Source organism: Sebastes umbrosus, chromosome 1 (assembly GCF_015220745.1).
Source record: "Sebastes umbrosus isolate fSebUmb1 chromosome 1, fSebUmb1.pri, whole genome shotgun sequence".
Taxonomy (NCBI): Eukaryota; Metazoa; Chordata; class Actinopteri; order Perciformes; family Sebastidae; genus Sebastes; species Sebastes umbrosus.
In genome coordinates, this window is record NC_051269.1 from 3713476 (window position 1) to 3729918 (window position 16443).

At 39.9% G+C, this 16443-nt stretch overlaps 1 protein-coding gene across 1 annotated transcript; it reads right to left on the reverse strand.

Moving 5' to 3' along the window:
* Nucleotides 1-943: 943 nt before the first annotated feature.
* On the reverse strand, nucleotides 944-6182 carry fezf2 (FEZ family zinc finger 2). Its single transcript, XM_037765075.1, is given in 6 exon segments — nucleotides 944-1722; nucleotides 3766-3898; nucleotides 4006-4140; nucleotides 4340-4546; nucleotides 4548-5295; nucleotides 5629-6182. Coding segments are annotated over 5 exon segments (1380 nt in total). The 5' UTR covers nucleotides 5157-5295; nucleotides 5629-6182; the 3' UTR covers nucleotides 944-1426.
* Nucleotides 6183-16443: the final 10261 nt, after the last annotated feature.

A 16443-nucleotide genomic window follows, 5' to 3' on the forward strand; every position in this document is an offset into this window, starting at 1 on the left:
AGAGCCAGGCTGAGTCTATATGTGGGTTTCAAACAACAATTCAAAATAAAACATCCACAAAGTTTGGCTGACAGATGCCTCTAGAGAAGCCTAATACAGGAAAAACGTGAAAAAACATCAGGACCAGTGGCGGTCCCGGCTCCACAAGGTTCGGACGAACACGAAAACAGAAACTCTGCACATCAAACTCATCTGTTCAGGCTGCACCTTGGCCCATGCAATAAAATAAAATATAAATAATAATAATAATAATAATAATAATAATAATAAAATAGATCTCCTATTGTCTCTGTAGCACTTATTATTATTACTATTTGATGAAGTTGATGAATGATTCTTGCACATGGTTGAATGCACTTATTGTAAGTCGCTTTGGATAAAGGAGTCTAAATAAATGCAATTCATCCCGTTACTGATACTGTCATTGGCCCTAAAAAAAATAATATGGTTCATGCAATATGTATTTTTAACAAAACTGCCATCTTGAAGATGTCATCTCATCTGGCAGGTCTGATATATAGATAATTGGTCCTGAGATTTAAAACACAGCAACAAATAAATAAATTAAAAAAATAATAAATACAGCCACATACAAAACAACACAGAGGAAAACAAAATGGTATCAAAGAAATAAGAAAGCATAATTCACACTACAGCTCACAAATCTGGTTTGAAGTTTGAAGTTGTGCAGTTGCTTTTGAAATTTTAATGTTTCCTCGTTCGTTGATTTGTTTTGTTGTCATTGTGTTTGTTTCCTGACATGTTTATAATCTACTTTTTTTTCTGAAAATGTTGTTTCTAAAATGTTGTCTTGCACCAGTTGGCTAAAACCCACACCTAAAAATGTGTTTTCTGAACTTAATCAATACGACTTCCATCAGTTCATTGTTTTATTTTCAAATGCCTTCAAAAAAACTGAAACAAACATGGCTCAAACATTCAGTTTTTTCTTCATAAGTTATAACTTATTTATTCACATTAACATTTTTTTTCTGTGAAATACACAACATGGCAATGATCCACATTTTAAATAACTTTTTATTTCTATTTTCATAACCTATTATTTACAGTTCCATCATGGAAACAGATGAGTCCTCCCCGTGTATGATGCTTGTAATGTCTATCTGGGCAGAACAAAGTCCCTATAATATATGGGACCTATAGTGTGAAGTGTTGTTGTACCTTCAGCACCTGTTCTATATTCCCTACAGTATCACTGCTGGAGCACTTGGACCAGGATCCTAAATTTTATAGGATTACCACTGTTCTTTTTTAAGGGATTACGTCCAATTTTATTGGACTACCCCACCTTCTCTCTGGACTTTCAAAAACTTGTTCAGCATAGCCACAAATGCGGGATATAAGCCAGTCTTGTTGGGGGCATAACAGTCCCGAGCTGGGATATTAAAATGAGTTCTATGGTGAATTAGCAGCATGCTTCAGCTCTGCTGCTCTCTCTCTCTCTCTCCCTCTCTCTCTCTCTCTCTCTGGAGGCCTCTGCAGCTGCGGAGAAGACGCTGTCGTGCAGTTTTCTTATGTGTTTCTTCAGGTCAAAGTTGCGACAGAAGCCTTTGCCGCAGGTGGCGCAGGTGAAGGGCTTCTTGTCGTTGTGCGTGTGCATGTGGAAGGTCAGGTTGTAGACCTGGTGGAATGCCTTGTTGCAGATGGAGCACTTGTACTGCTTCTCTCCGCTGTGCGTCAGCTTGTGGTTCTTGTAGTTTCCTGGGAAATAAAAAAAAAAAGAATAATGAGCATGATAGGAAGTACGGAGATTAAACAGAAACATAAAACGAAGAATGTCTTTGAAGTGAACAATACAGCTGCAAGTTATAGCCTACAACTGTGTTTTTTACATTATTGATTATGTATTGATTCTTTTTGTTTCATCTATAAAATGTGAAAAAAGACAAAATTCAAGTCATGTCTCCACATTTATTTTGACCAACAATTCAAAAAAAGAGGGGATTCATTGAAGAAGTTAGAACCAGCTGTTTATTTATTTTATTTTTTTAATTACTAATCAAAACGGTAACTTGTCTTTAACATTGCAACAAACTGGCACAACTTCCTGTGACTTCAAGTGAAAATGACATCCCATAACATATACAGGCCTTACATTCTCCTGTGTGAAAAACAGCCTCAAGTTAAGACTTCAGTTGACGGAACATAACCTTATGTTTATTTTCTCTGCGACATAATGCAGATTAAATTAAAAAATAATCACTGCACACTAAACAGAACAGCAACATACAAAATAAAACACATCATTCCTGACAAATATCATCTGTAGAATTATAAAAAACAATATTGACATAGCTAGAACAGATGGGTGATATTTTAAAGGAGGGTTGAAGAAAACAAGCAGGAGGGGAAAGTGAGACACTGCTGTTTACTATGAAAGTGAGGATGGAAGAGGCCTCTTTAAGGTCAGCGGTTCATTGTGAAGTTAGAGCCTGTCCTCTGTCCTCTGTCCCTCTGCTCTTCCCAGCCTTCATTAATCAGGATTTTAGTGTGTCGAAGTCAAGAAGTTGTCAAACTTTGTCAAAATCAAGCTCAGCGACAACTCAACAAAAAAAAAGGCCCCGTTTCCCAACTTCTGGAAGGTCTCTGGCAGCTGACCCAGAGCAAATGCTGCCGTCTTGAAGGGAGAATTAGTCCGTGTAAAGTGACATGTCCTATTTCCACTGATCGCATCACGCTCATCGGTGGGCCTGCAATTATTCTCCTTTCATTTCACTCTCACGGACAGCTAAGAGCGGCAGTATATATGCTGCTGATTTTACTAGTTATTTCAGCAGTGGACAAAACCCGTTTAAAGGATTCCTTCAAAGCGAACAACAATATAAAGTGTCATTGTTTAGGGAAAAAGGAAATCTGTTTCCTCGTGCCAAATTAAACAAATTACTTCACATAATGACCTATTTTCTTTCTAAATAATAAATTCAACAATGCAGGAAAAAAAATGAATACATAGAACTACTGAAATAAGCAAATAGCCAACTATCCAACAGCATCATTATAGGATTAGAGTGTAAAAAAAGGAGGAGGCAAGAGAAAAAAACAATAAAAACGTCAACCAGCACGGAATTCCGTTCACGCGCTGTGCAGGAATTCCTACATTTAATGGGTCATTTTGTCCGTTACAGAGTCCTGAAAACCTTCTGTTATTAAAACACAGTGAAATTATTTCACCTGTTCACAGTGCAGGAATTTTCTAGAAACTGTCAAGATGATCAATAGATTGCAAAAAAATTACACTTGAATCTTAAAACAATTTAATTATTATTGGAAATAGATTAAATTAAATTTAATCTCACCAAATGTGCAGTTATTTTTTTTCTTGTTTATTTTAGGTCGCAACAACAGAGAAAAATAGAGATTCGATTTTTTGCTTTATATATACATGATAGTCTAACCACCCAAATATTATCGGTATATTGAATATAACGAATACTTTAACTTTAAATATTCTCACTATTTGACATAATTACCTGAAATTGTTTTTGTGTTAATTATTGTTTCGTTAAAATACCAATAAAACAACAAAAACTTAAAATAAAAGAACAGCAATAAAAACTTAAAACAACAACAATAATAATAATAATAATAATAATAAGAAGAAGAAGAAGAAGAAGAAGAAGAAGAAGAAGAAGAAGAATAAACAATAGGGAAGCCTGCCAAAAGTGTTAGGATTAATATTCCACATTGTAATTCGGGCTCATGTAGAGCATTTTAAAGACAACATCAGGTCGGATTAATGTTTACCTTTCTGGTGGAAACCTTTCCCGCAGAACTCACAGACGAAAGGTTTGTACCCGGCGTGGATCCGTACGTGCGTGTTGAGTGTTGAGCTTCTGTTGAACGCCTTCCCGCACTGGTTGCATTTATGAGGTTTTTCCTGAACAGGAAGAAAATTTAGACAACATCAGTTAAAAAAATTGTAACTCCAAAAACTGATTTAAAAAAAAAAAAATACTGTTCTCTGTGCGCGCAGCAGCGTCTCACCTGCGTGTGGATGATCTTGTGTCTGCAGAGCGTGCTCGCCTGCCGGAATCCTTTACCGCACACTTTACACACGAAGGGCCGGGCTCCGGTGTGCACCGGCATGTGTCTTGTCAGGTTGTAATGCGCGTTAAAAACCTGCGGAGGATACAAACACAGACTAGTTTAAATAACAAACCCCAGCAGGTTTAGACTGAGATCAAATTAAAATTATCTAATATAGAAAATCTGGTTGCTGAATTTTTTAAATTTCTTTAAATTTTCTTTTTAGGCTTAGTTAATTTTTTATTTTATATATATATATATATATATGTCACATTATACTACTAAAACGTACCTTCCCACAGACTTCACACGTGAAGTTTTTGGGTTTCCCGTCCGCCGCGCTGGCGGTGCCGCCGCTGCTGCCGCTCAGCTTACTGTGCGTCTTTCCGCCGCTCTTCTCCACGCTCAGACCGTGCTGGTTCTCCTTCACTATCTGGTCCAGCTGCCCGGGCAGATGTTCCTTGTGCGGGTACTGAGGTGTCGGCAGCTTATCGGCCGCCCCCCCCAACCCCGGCCAGTTTAGCGCTCTCCAGCAGCAGCAGTCTGTGGTGCGCCGACAGAGAGGCCTGGGCCTGCGGGCTGGAGAACCAGTGTCCGGCCAGCAGCTCCGACTGCTGCTGGTACGCGGAGTCCAGGTAGTTGAGATAGTACAGAGAGCCTCCGCTGGGCACGGCCACGGCCTGGTGGAGGACCTGAGGTTTCACCACCCTGCTGCTGCCCCCCCCAGACACCGTCACTAGCGGCTGCTGCTGCTGCTTCGCGCCCGGCTCCGCTTTGCCGCACATGCCGCAGCCTCCTTTGCACGGCACGGCCGCCGCGGAGCCGCACAACGTGCCCCTGAAACTGGCTCTCCACAGCTCCGAGTAGTTCATCAGCGCCTTGGCCTGCAGGTCGTAGCTGAAGGGCTGCAGCGGGATCATGCAGGGGATCGGGTTGCAGAGCCCCAGCAGCTTCTTCCCCTCGGACCGGTCCTCCTCAGAGCTCCTCCTGCAGGGCTCCGAGCTCTTGGACATGATCCGGTCTATGGAGAAGGCGAGGGTCTTGGGAGCCGCGGACGGGCCCGTCCTACCGCAGGACATCACCGTTTCCAGGGACGCAGAACTTGCCATCTTGTTGTTGTTGTTGTTGTTGTTGTTTGTTTGTGTCTTGTTTGCAGATCAGAACTTGGTGTGAGCAACTGGCGGTCTCTAGTCCGACCCGCGTCCTCCAGCTGCCTGCTGACCCGGCGCGTCTTTTTCTCTCACTCTCCTGAGCTCCCAGCAGAAGAGACAGGAGGACACATCAGTTTAATAAGCACCTTGCCGCCGTCACAGTGTCACGCATTTGCATTCAAATGACCATCCCACTCCTGCAACAATAGCATCCAGGGGTGATGGATTAATGCTCATTAACTAGTGCACACACAATTAACAGGACATTACAGAGCTCGTTAAGGGAGGAGAGGAAGAGGAAGAGGAAGAAGAGGGTAGAGGAGTAAAAGAAAAAGACAAAAAAAAAAGACAAAAATGGTTGTATTCTGATCTCCTGGAGAAACTCCGAGAGCGAGAGCAGCAGTAAGTTGAGTGTGTGTTGGGAGTTTACCTCTGTAATGGTCTGATGGCTGTGTGGAGAAACCAGCCGGCTGCTCTCTCTAGCTGCTGTCACATGGTGGCAGCGCCCGCCCCCCCCATCCTCAGCAAGGATCACTGTCTCCTGACATCAGGGGGCACCCAAACCTCCTGACAGGGAGACAGGGAGACGTCTCCATCAACCTGCACGTCCTCACTAACACATCTATTGATGGAGTGGCACATGCGCAACTTAAATATGAAACCACAAGAAAATGGGTGACATACTATTGATCGTTAAAAACGCATTGGGAAAAAAAGTTGTATTAAGTCCCCCTGCTTTCATTTGGTTAAGAACACAGTAATCTTTTTTCTTTTCTTTTTTTTTTCCAGGAGAAAAGCTGCTAATCCTCGGAGATGAGATCCCTCCTTTTCCACACGGTTTTATATACTTACTATTTGTATAAATTCGAGGACGTCCAATTTCCACCTGTTTAAGAGCAGAGACTCCCCTTCGGATCCTATTAAACGTTGTTCCTCCTTCCACTCTATTCAAAAGAAGCAATTTTCCAGCGCGATTCAAGGCTCAACTCAGCGCACGGAGGGAGAAAAAAAAGAGAAAGAAAGAAAAAACACAAGCTCTTTCACTTTTAGCCACTAAAGCACTGCGTGAACCTGGTTTTGTGTTTTTTTTTTTCTTCCTGAAATAGAGGGTAGACGGATTAAAGAGGGAGAGAGAGAGAGAGAAAAGAAAAGACTTAGCTTGGACAGACAGAGAGGACAAATGAAAAGCCTCTAAAGAGGCATACAAGAAGTTCGCTGGAATCCACAGTGTGGGAGTTACAACGAGCAGCAGCCTCTCTTCTGGTCGCCACAAGGGCCGGGTTGAATTAATGTGTTTGCAGGCCTTTTTTACCTGAGCTACTGCCATCAAGTCAGAGGGAGGGAGGGAAGGGAAGGTGGGGAATGAAATTTAATATTATGATAATTATTATTACCTCCATGTAGGTCTATAGATCTGTTATGAGATTTAATTTAATAACATTTAATTGAGTCTGAAAATATGCAAAAAACAATTTGGGGATGATTATCTTCTCCAGTATTTCATGTAATTTATACAAGATTGTTTTTTAAACCATCCTCATATTTCCATAAAGTATTGTCAACACTGTCTATAGTCTAAAAAGGTTCTTCATATAAGGAATTGGCTTAATTAATGCTTAATAAAGCATTTATTGTGTTTTACAGATCAGTCATGAGCTGAAGAACTATATCCTACTTTTTGGATTGCCAGGTTGTGAAAAATCTCTCTGGCTGGTGTTTATCCTGATCCAGCCATCTGACACTTGCTTCGTCTTTACAGGGAGCCCTTTAATTCATCAGGAAGACCCCTCCAGTGGTTTGACCCCTGACCTGCTGCAAAGCATCTGGACAAAATAATAATAATAATAATGATAATAATAAAAATATATATATATATATATATAACCACAGACTGTTTATGTGTCAGCCCTGTGATTGACCGGCGACCTGTCAGGGTATGTACACCGACTCTCATCCAATGTTAGCTGGGATGGATGGATGGATGGATGGATACATGGATGGATGAACAACCTCAGGCTGGATGTCTTCTTAAAAAGCATTAACATTCATAACTGCATCGTTACCAAATACAAAGACTCAACACCTGCCGAAGGGAACATTGTGTTTTTGGTCATAGTGAAATTAGTATTCTTTGTGGGGTTTTCTAACCTGTTAAACTCCAATTTTCCACGGAAATTGTAAATTGAGGTGTCAATACATGTTAATGCAATCTCTGTCTGCTTGTTCAAAAAACTTGATTCAAGTTACTAGTCATTTGAGAATCATTTGTTTTAAGAGCAGTTTAAGAGCTCTTAAAAAGACTAATCTTTTGTGTGACTTTAGCATAATTCAGCCTGGTATATAGCTGGTCTCTTTGAACTTTGCAGTTGCCACCAGAATTTAAAATAATGGTCTGCGAGTGTGGCAGCACATGTGTGAATAAATGCTCCAGCCGAGTTTAAGAGGCTGTATTATGTTGTGTCTGTTGATTTAAATCATGATTCTGTCCATTTTTCTTATTTTATTTATTTGAAGTTATTGTACAACAGTTTGCTTTAAGACCACTGATGCATTGTCCAATTGTATTTTGTAGGAGATTTGTATAAAATGTTTATGCACTGCGTAAAGAGATAATGAATAAAATTGAATTGAAAAAAGTTTGTGTTAGCGACATTGTACAATTTTGACTGAAAACAGCCTCGCTCCACTGAATTGATCTGCCTCTATGTTTAATCACTGATGGTCCACTGTAGGTGGAGGAAGGTGATGATTTACCTCAGGCCCTATAGACCCAGTGCTCGATTAGCTCAGCATGTTTCCATCCTTATAACACTAGTTTTTCCTGTTAATAATCTTAAAAAACATCCCTCCTCTGTTTTGTTTTACACCTGCATCTCAGCATGGAAGGATTAATGCCTGTTGTCTTGGTGCTACTCATATGTAAATAGGGGCAAAAATACCCTAATTTGAGTTTATTCAGGAACAATTGCCGGCTCATCCACACAATAAACATTGATCCTATTGCCGTCACCTAGGCCCCTCTATTCAGCTCTAACAGCAATTAGCTCGAGCATTGATTTAAGGGACTCTTGCTTCGTGCCTGCAGACATGCAAGGGTCACACATACTGGCTGGATGTGGCAAAGCTTTTCCTCACAATGTTGTGATTTTTGTTTTCAATGCTCTGTTGTTTTTTTGTTTTTTTTCAAAGGTATACTATAACATTTGTCTACATTTAGAGCCAATTACATAGTTAGTTGATATCACGATTCTTCATTGATACACAGTGTTTTAGGCGAGTCCTCCTTTTATCCATCCATCAATTCTTTAAAACGTATTGTCCTTTTGAAGTTCACAGGGAGGCCCAGTCAGTATAGAAATGAAAGGTATAAATGTTAACATTCATGATTTTGACCAGGTTACAAAATACTGTAATTGTTTCGTATATTTTTTTTAATGCGTGTCTTTGAAGGGTTTCAGAAAAGAGGGTAAAAAAAGTTGGTCTTATTGTGAAAATCCTTCAGTCACCTCAACAATGAACACAGTTTAAAGGTCCCATATTGTAAAAAGTGAGATTTTCACGTCTTTTTTTATTATAAAGCAGGTTGAAGTGCTATATAAATACTATGAAAGTATCAAAACACTCAATCTATGGAGAAATACACACAGCCCGTATTCAGAAACTGAGCCTTTGAAACCAGCCGTTCGAATTTCTGTCCATTTGTGATGTCACAAATCTAAAATTATTTAGACCATTTTACAGTTTTAAACATAAACATTCAAATGTGTCCCAGTTTATTTCCAGTTAGAGTGTATGTGAATGACATCAGCTGACAGGAAATAGACATGGACCCGAGCTGTTGCTTAGCAACGCAATTTCATTGCAATTCCGTTGAAATTTGCTAAAACGGAGCATTTCAGACAGAGGGTAAATAGGTATATTCAGGCAGACAGTATGAGGAAAACATTTTTTTTTTCTAACATTACAGCATGTAAACATGTTCTAGTCAAAACATAAAATACAAGAATGAAACTGAAAATTAGCATAATATGGGACCTTTAAGCCATTCCACAAACTTAATATATGTCTGATCACTCCCTCGGTCACTCATTTACTTTTCCCTACATAATGAACACCAAATAATAATGAGTACAGAATTGAGATTTTGGACACATTTTGAAAAATAATAAAAAACACTCAAATAAACTAACTTCACAAACTACTTTGTATCACAATATCCAACTCACTTTATTAACCACATTTCACGGCCTTCCACGGCAGTTCCTCAGTTGTCTTGGAAATGGCTAATTTGTTACCATGTGACCTAAAGCTACTTTTCAAGTAACTAAAAGGCTCCTTCAGCCCACTGTTGTCTGGGTTTCCATACCACACAATGCTTTAGTAGCGGTGGTGCAGTGGCATGATTCACTAAAAAACTAATGGAACATGTGTTACATGTGTATATATATATATATATGGCTGATGGCTGAATTCATGTGCATGTTGGCTCACTGTGCCAGACTGTTTTGCCTTAAAGGTCCCATATCGTGCTCATTTTCAGGTTCATACTTGTATTTTGTGTTTCTACTAGAACATGTTTACATGCTTTAATGTTCAAAAAAACTTTTATTTTCCTCATACTGTCTGTCTGAATATACCTGTATTCATCCTCTGTCTGAAATGCTCCATTTTAGTGAATTTCAACGGAATTTCAACAGAATTGCATTGCTAGGCAACAGCTTGGGTCCATGTTTACTTCCTGTCAGCTGATGTCATTCACATACACTGCAACAGGAAATAAACTGGGACACATTTAGAATGTTTATATTTAAAACCATGTAATGGTCTAAATATTGTATATTTGTGACATCACAAATGGAACGACTTGTTTCAAATGCACAATTTCTGAATACGAGCTCTGTGTATTTCTCCGTATATTGAGCGTTTTGATAATTTAATAGTAGTTATAAAGCACTTAAATCTGCTTTATAATATAAAAGACATGGAAATCTCACTTTTTACAATATGTGACCTTTAAAGGGACATTTGACTTCAATAGGATGGAGCCATCTCTAATATGATTAATAACACCTGTGCTTTTTCTATTATTTCTAGTCAAACTGTCTGCTGTGAAAAGAGCAGAAACTGAAACATGTAAACATGAAAATGCCCTTCACACTCACATTTGTTTTCACTTCTTTTGCTTGATTAGACATCCCCAGGGCTGTGAATGTCAGCTAACTGGCATGGCATACTGGTACGTAAATATCTAGAATACATCACGTCTAAGAGGTGAGGACCTCCATTCGTTAGCATTTTATGGATATCATTTGGCTTGTTGCTGGATCCCATTTGCTGACTCTCAACAATCCTTGTTGCGTGATGTTTTGTCCTCTGTAGACTACTCAAAAGTTGTGTATAGTGTGGTTGTGTGAGTATTTTTTTCATAATTTAAATACATTTTATGGAACAAATAATAACAAACAAAGCCAGGGATTCAGATAAAAACTATTACAACACAATGACATCACAGTGGACAAGAATATTACATATGAAAAATTAAATAAAGAACATCCATTTAGTGTTTTATAAACTTGCCACTGTGTGTGGATGCACTGTTGGCAATCTTTGTCAATTACTAAGAAAGGTTGTCTATGATTGGAGAACATACATTTATGAATGTGTGTTTTTGTAAACGGTAAGATCAAATTAATGATATAGAACTCACTGGCTCGTGTTGGACAGTGTGTTTTTTGTGGTCTGATGTAATTGTCACACTTACTGTTGTGGTATCCCTGTTTTTTCTCCTCCCTCTGCTTTCCTCACACACACTTAGCTTTCTCTGACTCTCTGAAAATGAATGTTTTTTCCTTTTCAGACTATCATCAGACTGTCATCTACTGTGTTTATGGTTTGACATAGACATTATACACTCTCTGCTGGGAAACCACTCCATCACATTTGCATTGTTTTGTCATGGTGCCAGGGCTGTTTAATGTAAAATTGTTGTATTGTAATATTGTTACAATAACTTAGACATGATGGTCCTGGAATTGTGAGTGTTATGGATCGGTGTCATTTTGCCTTTTTCTAGCAGGTGAGGTCAACTTTGCATTCAAGCTGTTACAACAGAGAGTGGCAGAAGAAAGAAGTGTTTGTATGTAATTTATGGAAGAGACGTACGTATTTTAATTTCAACGCTGAATACTACTATATTGAAATTCAAACATGAAATTTCTTATATAAGAATATAATTTGTTCTATTCTTATATAACTGCTCGAGGCACAATTACCTATCGTGTCCTGGGTAGCCCGGATGTTGCTATGTGACATTTTTTGAATTTCGTATTTTAATCTGAATTTGTGAACACTGAAAAAACAATATTCAAATTTAGCTTTTGAAATTGCAAATCAAGAAATGTTGTTATATTCATTTCAAAGCGACGAATTGAGAACAAAAAATAATCAGATACACGTTTTTTTCATTACCTATCGTGTCCTGGTAGCCGGATGTTGTGATGTGACATTTTTCTAATTTCATATTTTAATCTGAATTTGTGAACACTGAAAAACCTAATATTCCAATTTAGCTTTTGAAATTGCAAATCAAGAAATGTCAAATATTCATTTCAAAGCGGGGAATTGAGAACAAAAAATAATCAGATACATGGTTCTCAAAGTAAACTATTGTTTTTTTGCGTATCAGTACCAAAGTACCTAGAAGCTATCAAAAAACAAAATCCCCATATCTGATAGCCTTATCTGATGTTGTGACACAGCAGAGTGTTTGGAGCAGTTGCAGCAGAATGCAAACCCCTCTCTCCAGCATCAAACTCATCTCGAAAATATCCAAATCTCTCCATATATTCCTCAATAAGTACAACAGACTTCAATGTCAACCTACTGCTGATGACATAACATGCTGATAATGTGCCTCACACATTTCAGCACAGGAAATCACAGACAGTTGTCCTCACACTTTCCAGCCGTGGTGACAACTTTCGCTGACGTTAAACCTGAGGAAATGAGACGGGAACGTGTGACTAGGGAGGGAATTCTCCCATGGAAAGTGCTCATTTCATCTTGCACAGTGTTACCTACGATTTCACTTAAACATTCAGACACAGAGTGTCGTTGAGGGAAATTGTAAAAACAGTTTGTGAGGTTAGATGTTACACTGTATCTGCTTTATACTATGCTGGATATCCAAAACAGCCTTCTGTCCTTGCTGATTTTCTCATCTCATGTATGAAGCGAGTCGGGAAGTGACTGCTGTGTGTTTACTCTTACGAACAGCACTTTCCAAACCTCTGATTTCGGTTTCAGTGTAGGCTGACCACAGAACCGTGTGAACAGTCAAATATCAGTCCAAAGGCATGTACTACAAAGCAAGTTCCACAAGGCCCTCCTAGGCTGTCAAATATCGACGCTTTGTCACCGCTGTCAGTGTTCGCTACTACCACACAGGCACCCTTTGGCGCCGATATGCGACGCACCGGGCTTTCCATTAACTACAATGTAAACCCACCGCGGTAACAGTAAATGTACAAGGACAACAGCATATTTTACGAAGGAAGAGCAAACTATAATATTAGACGAATACAAATAAATTAAGCACATAATCCAGGTGAAAAGTAACACAGTTGCAGCTGCTAAACGCAGAAGGGCAATGCTTGCTGGTATGATGTCAACATACGTTCAAAAGAACATTTTCACTGTCTGTTTTTGCTGTGAACCGCACACAGCACGTAAAATAGAGGCGAGACCTCGAATCTCTAGAAGAGTCGCGCATCTGACATAGAGCCGAGCTGCGCTGCTCACGCAGGCTGTGTGGCTGCTCTAATATTGACTGATTACATTTCGGCAATTAGGGTGAGTACCGAAATAAAAAAAGCAAAGGGGTTCCGCAACGCACATGTGCTGTTCAAGTGCCAAGTGTGTCGTCACATTTTACAGACAAGTAAATTTTCTTTTAATCTGACATCTTATATTATAAACACACACACACACACACACAATATGGTTATGTGGCAGCACAGCCTGTATGTGCTGACTTCATGTCCAGCACTCAGTGTCTGCTTACTTCCTTGTTCTGTTCTGAAAGAAGACGAAAAGTTTTAGGGCGAAGGGTGCTAACAAAGAGGAAAACCTGGTGTGTCAAGGCGATGTGGCGTGTTTGTGCTGGGAACAGCGGAATTGACTGTTTGACTGGAGTCTTTTTGTCAGCCTGAGTTTCCGTCCTGAAGCGCTGCGGAGGCTTTTCAGCCTGTCTTGTTTCACCTGGTCTCCTGAACAACCCCCACCCCCAGCTGCCATGTGGCCTGTCACACTGATTCGCTTTTGCCCACCACACATACACATGTTCATTTTACTATATTTTTGAGGAACTTTCATTGTCCTGTTCGATTCACGGTTTCCTCACTCTACTCTTGAACTTATCACAGTTGTCTTTTCCGATAGAGGTTTTTTTTAATAAGTAGGATTTGATTCTTACATTGACTTAACCAACACAACCGCGCACTCATAACCTTGCACGGCAGCTGGATTCTTGCAAAGTTGTGAGATCATGCGAGAATCGCTGGAACAAATGTCACACGAAAATCCATCTCGGCAGGTTCCAAGTAAAGCGTTACGCCGGGACACATAGGGAACATCAGGAGCGTGTGGCGTCTGCGTGGCGTCTGCGTGGCGTCTGCGTGGCGTCTGCGTGGCGTGGTGGCTGCGTGATTCACGTGTCGGGTGTTCACACCAGCTGCTTGACTCCTGTGTTTCTGCTGCTGCAACTGCTGCTGTCAGCCTTTTCTTTCTACATAGTTTGCCTTTTAATGGCCATTTCATTTAATTATAAATGTCATTTATATTTATTTTAGATAGAGAAAGGATAAGAAACGTGTAGTAATTTGTAAATAATAGTAATAATCCACAGTTAAAACTCCGTACTATATTCATTCATGGAGCTCTCCAAGTCACTGCATGTTCTACAACACTGTCCAGCACATATTTCAGAATAAAAGCCTTGTCTTAACAAATGAAGGAATTCTGTCCACAGAAAAAAAAACGCTTGAGGGCTTTTATTTCTAAATGAAAGCAGGAAGTGTTGATTTAAACCGCATATTTTATCAATTCATGGAGCTCTCCATGTCACGGCATGTTCCACAGCACTGACTGCTCATATTTCAGAATAAAAGCCTCACGTTAACAAATGAAGGAATTCTGTCCACAGAAAAAAAAACGCTTGAGGGCTTTTATTTTGAAATGAAATTTCAAAATAAGTCTTTACTTTTTTTCATCTCCGTAACATTCTACAGATAGACCTCAAAACTGTAGTAATCTTGCTGGTATGATGTTTATATACTGTCAATAGATCACTTTCACTGTCTGTGGCATATTCTACAGATGTCTAGACATTGAAACAGTAGTAATGTTGCTGATATGATGTTAATATACAGTCAATAGGTCACTTTCACTGTCTGTTGTTGCTGTGAACCGTGCGGCTCACGTAAAAAATAGGCGAGACCTCTATTCTCTAGAAAAGACGCAGCTGAGACATGAGTCTCGGGCAGTGTGGTTGCTCTAACCTGTTAACATGGACACCAAAATAAAAAACATCAGATAACGCAGCCGCCACGGGCTCCTGACGTTCCCTGTGTGTCCCGGGCCTAAGTGTCCGGCTGACCAGACAACGAACCAATCACCATCCCGTGAGGAGCTACTGCAGCTACGGGTGTGACTTAGGTGTGTGAGAGCCGGTGAGACCATAAAATGAGATGACATGGAAATGCAACAATGGCGGCTCCATGAGAGGTTAGCCTAGATGTTGCAATAGCATCAGTTCTATCAGACCTGGAGACTATTTCTTCATATAAAGAAAAGTACGGCACTGAACATGTAAAGTACGGCAATCATTTCGCCTTCAGTTACTTTGATTTGTTACAGTGTTCCTGGTTCAAAACTTTTAAGTGGGGTAGGCAGTATATTTTTTGTATCATTGGGAAAAAAATTCCATAATAACCTTTCAGCATATTGTAATTCAAGTGTTCTGAGAGATAACTAGGCTTCTGCTCCTCCTCATGGCTCTGTTTTCAGGCTTTAAATAAATCTAGCCCGTGACGGGGAGACTTTGGCCAATCACAGGTCATCAGAGAGAGCGTTCCTATTGGCTGTGCTCTGGCTGGTGGCTGGGTGACGTGGTGTGGAATTAATGGACTACGGGGAGGCCGTGGTTGCCTCTGCATCGTCCATTAATTCCTAATTACGGACACCTCAAAGGGGCATTATCTAGCGAATTGCGTTGTTAGGCAACAGTTTGGGTCCATGTTTACTCTCTGTCAACTGATGCTATTTACATACACTGCAACAGGAAATAAACTGGGACCCATTTAGAATGTTTATATTTAAAACCGATGTAAAAGTCTAAATATTGTATATTTGTGACATCACAAATGGACAGAAATACTAACGGCTTGTTTCAAACGCACAATTTCTGAATACGGGCTGTGTGTATTTCTCCGTATATTGAGCATTTTGATAGTTTAACAGTATTTATAAAGCATTTAATTCTGCTTCATAATATAAAAGACCTGAAAATCTCTCTTTTTACAATATGGGACCTTTAAATATTCAGTGCCTCGTATTTAAGAAATAGAAAAGAAAATCACTGATTGAAACTTTGACTTAATTGTAAGTATAATCTTAACCATGAACCCGAATGTTACTGAGCTAACCCCCTGTTGAAGAAAACAGCAGCACAATGACCTCACTTCACAAAAATGTCCTAAAACACACACACACACACACACACACACAGCACACACAAACACTTGCGACATACTCTGGGTGTGTATTTTCTGCAGAATCTCTTTCTTTTGCTCAGTGTGAGAGTGTGAAGATAACAGACTTTGGTTCAATGAAGCAACCACTTGAGCAACCTGCCCCTCAGTTCACTTCAGTCTTCTATTTCCTCAGCAGATTGTCAGCACACAACCCCCCCCCCACCCATACATACACACACATACACACACACACACACACGCACACACAACCCTTACAACATTCACCCGTCAGCCACTTTTACACTCCAGACCCTTTTTATTCACCCCAAACATCCCTGCTCACATTATTTTTGTGCCCCCCCCACCCCCCTCTCTTCCTCTGTGGAGTTAGTAGGACTGGCCCACGGCTCAGTGAGGCCTGGGGGGGGGGCAGCCTTTAATGCCCCCCGCCTCCTTGAGTGCTGATGTTGAGATGAATGCGACCCAGAGACAAA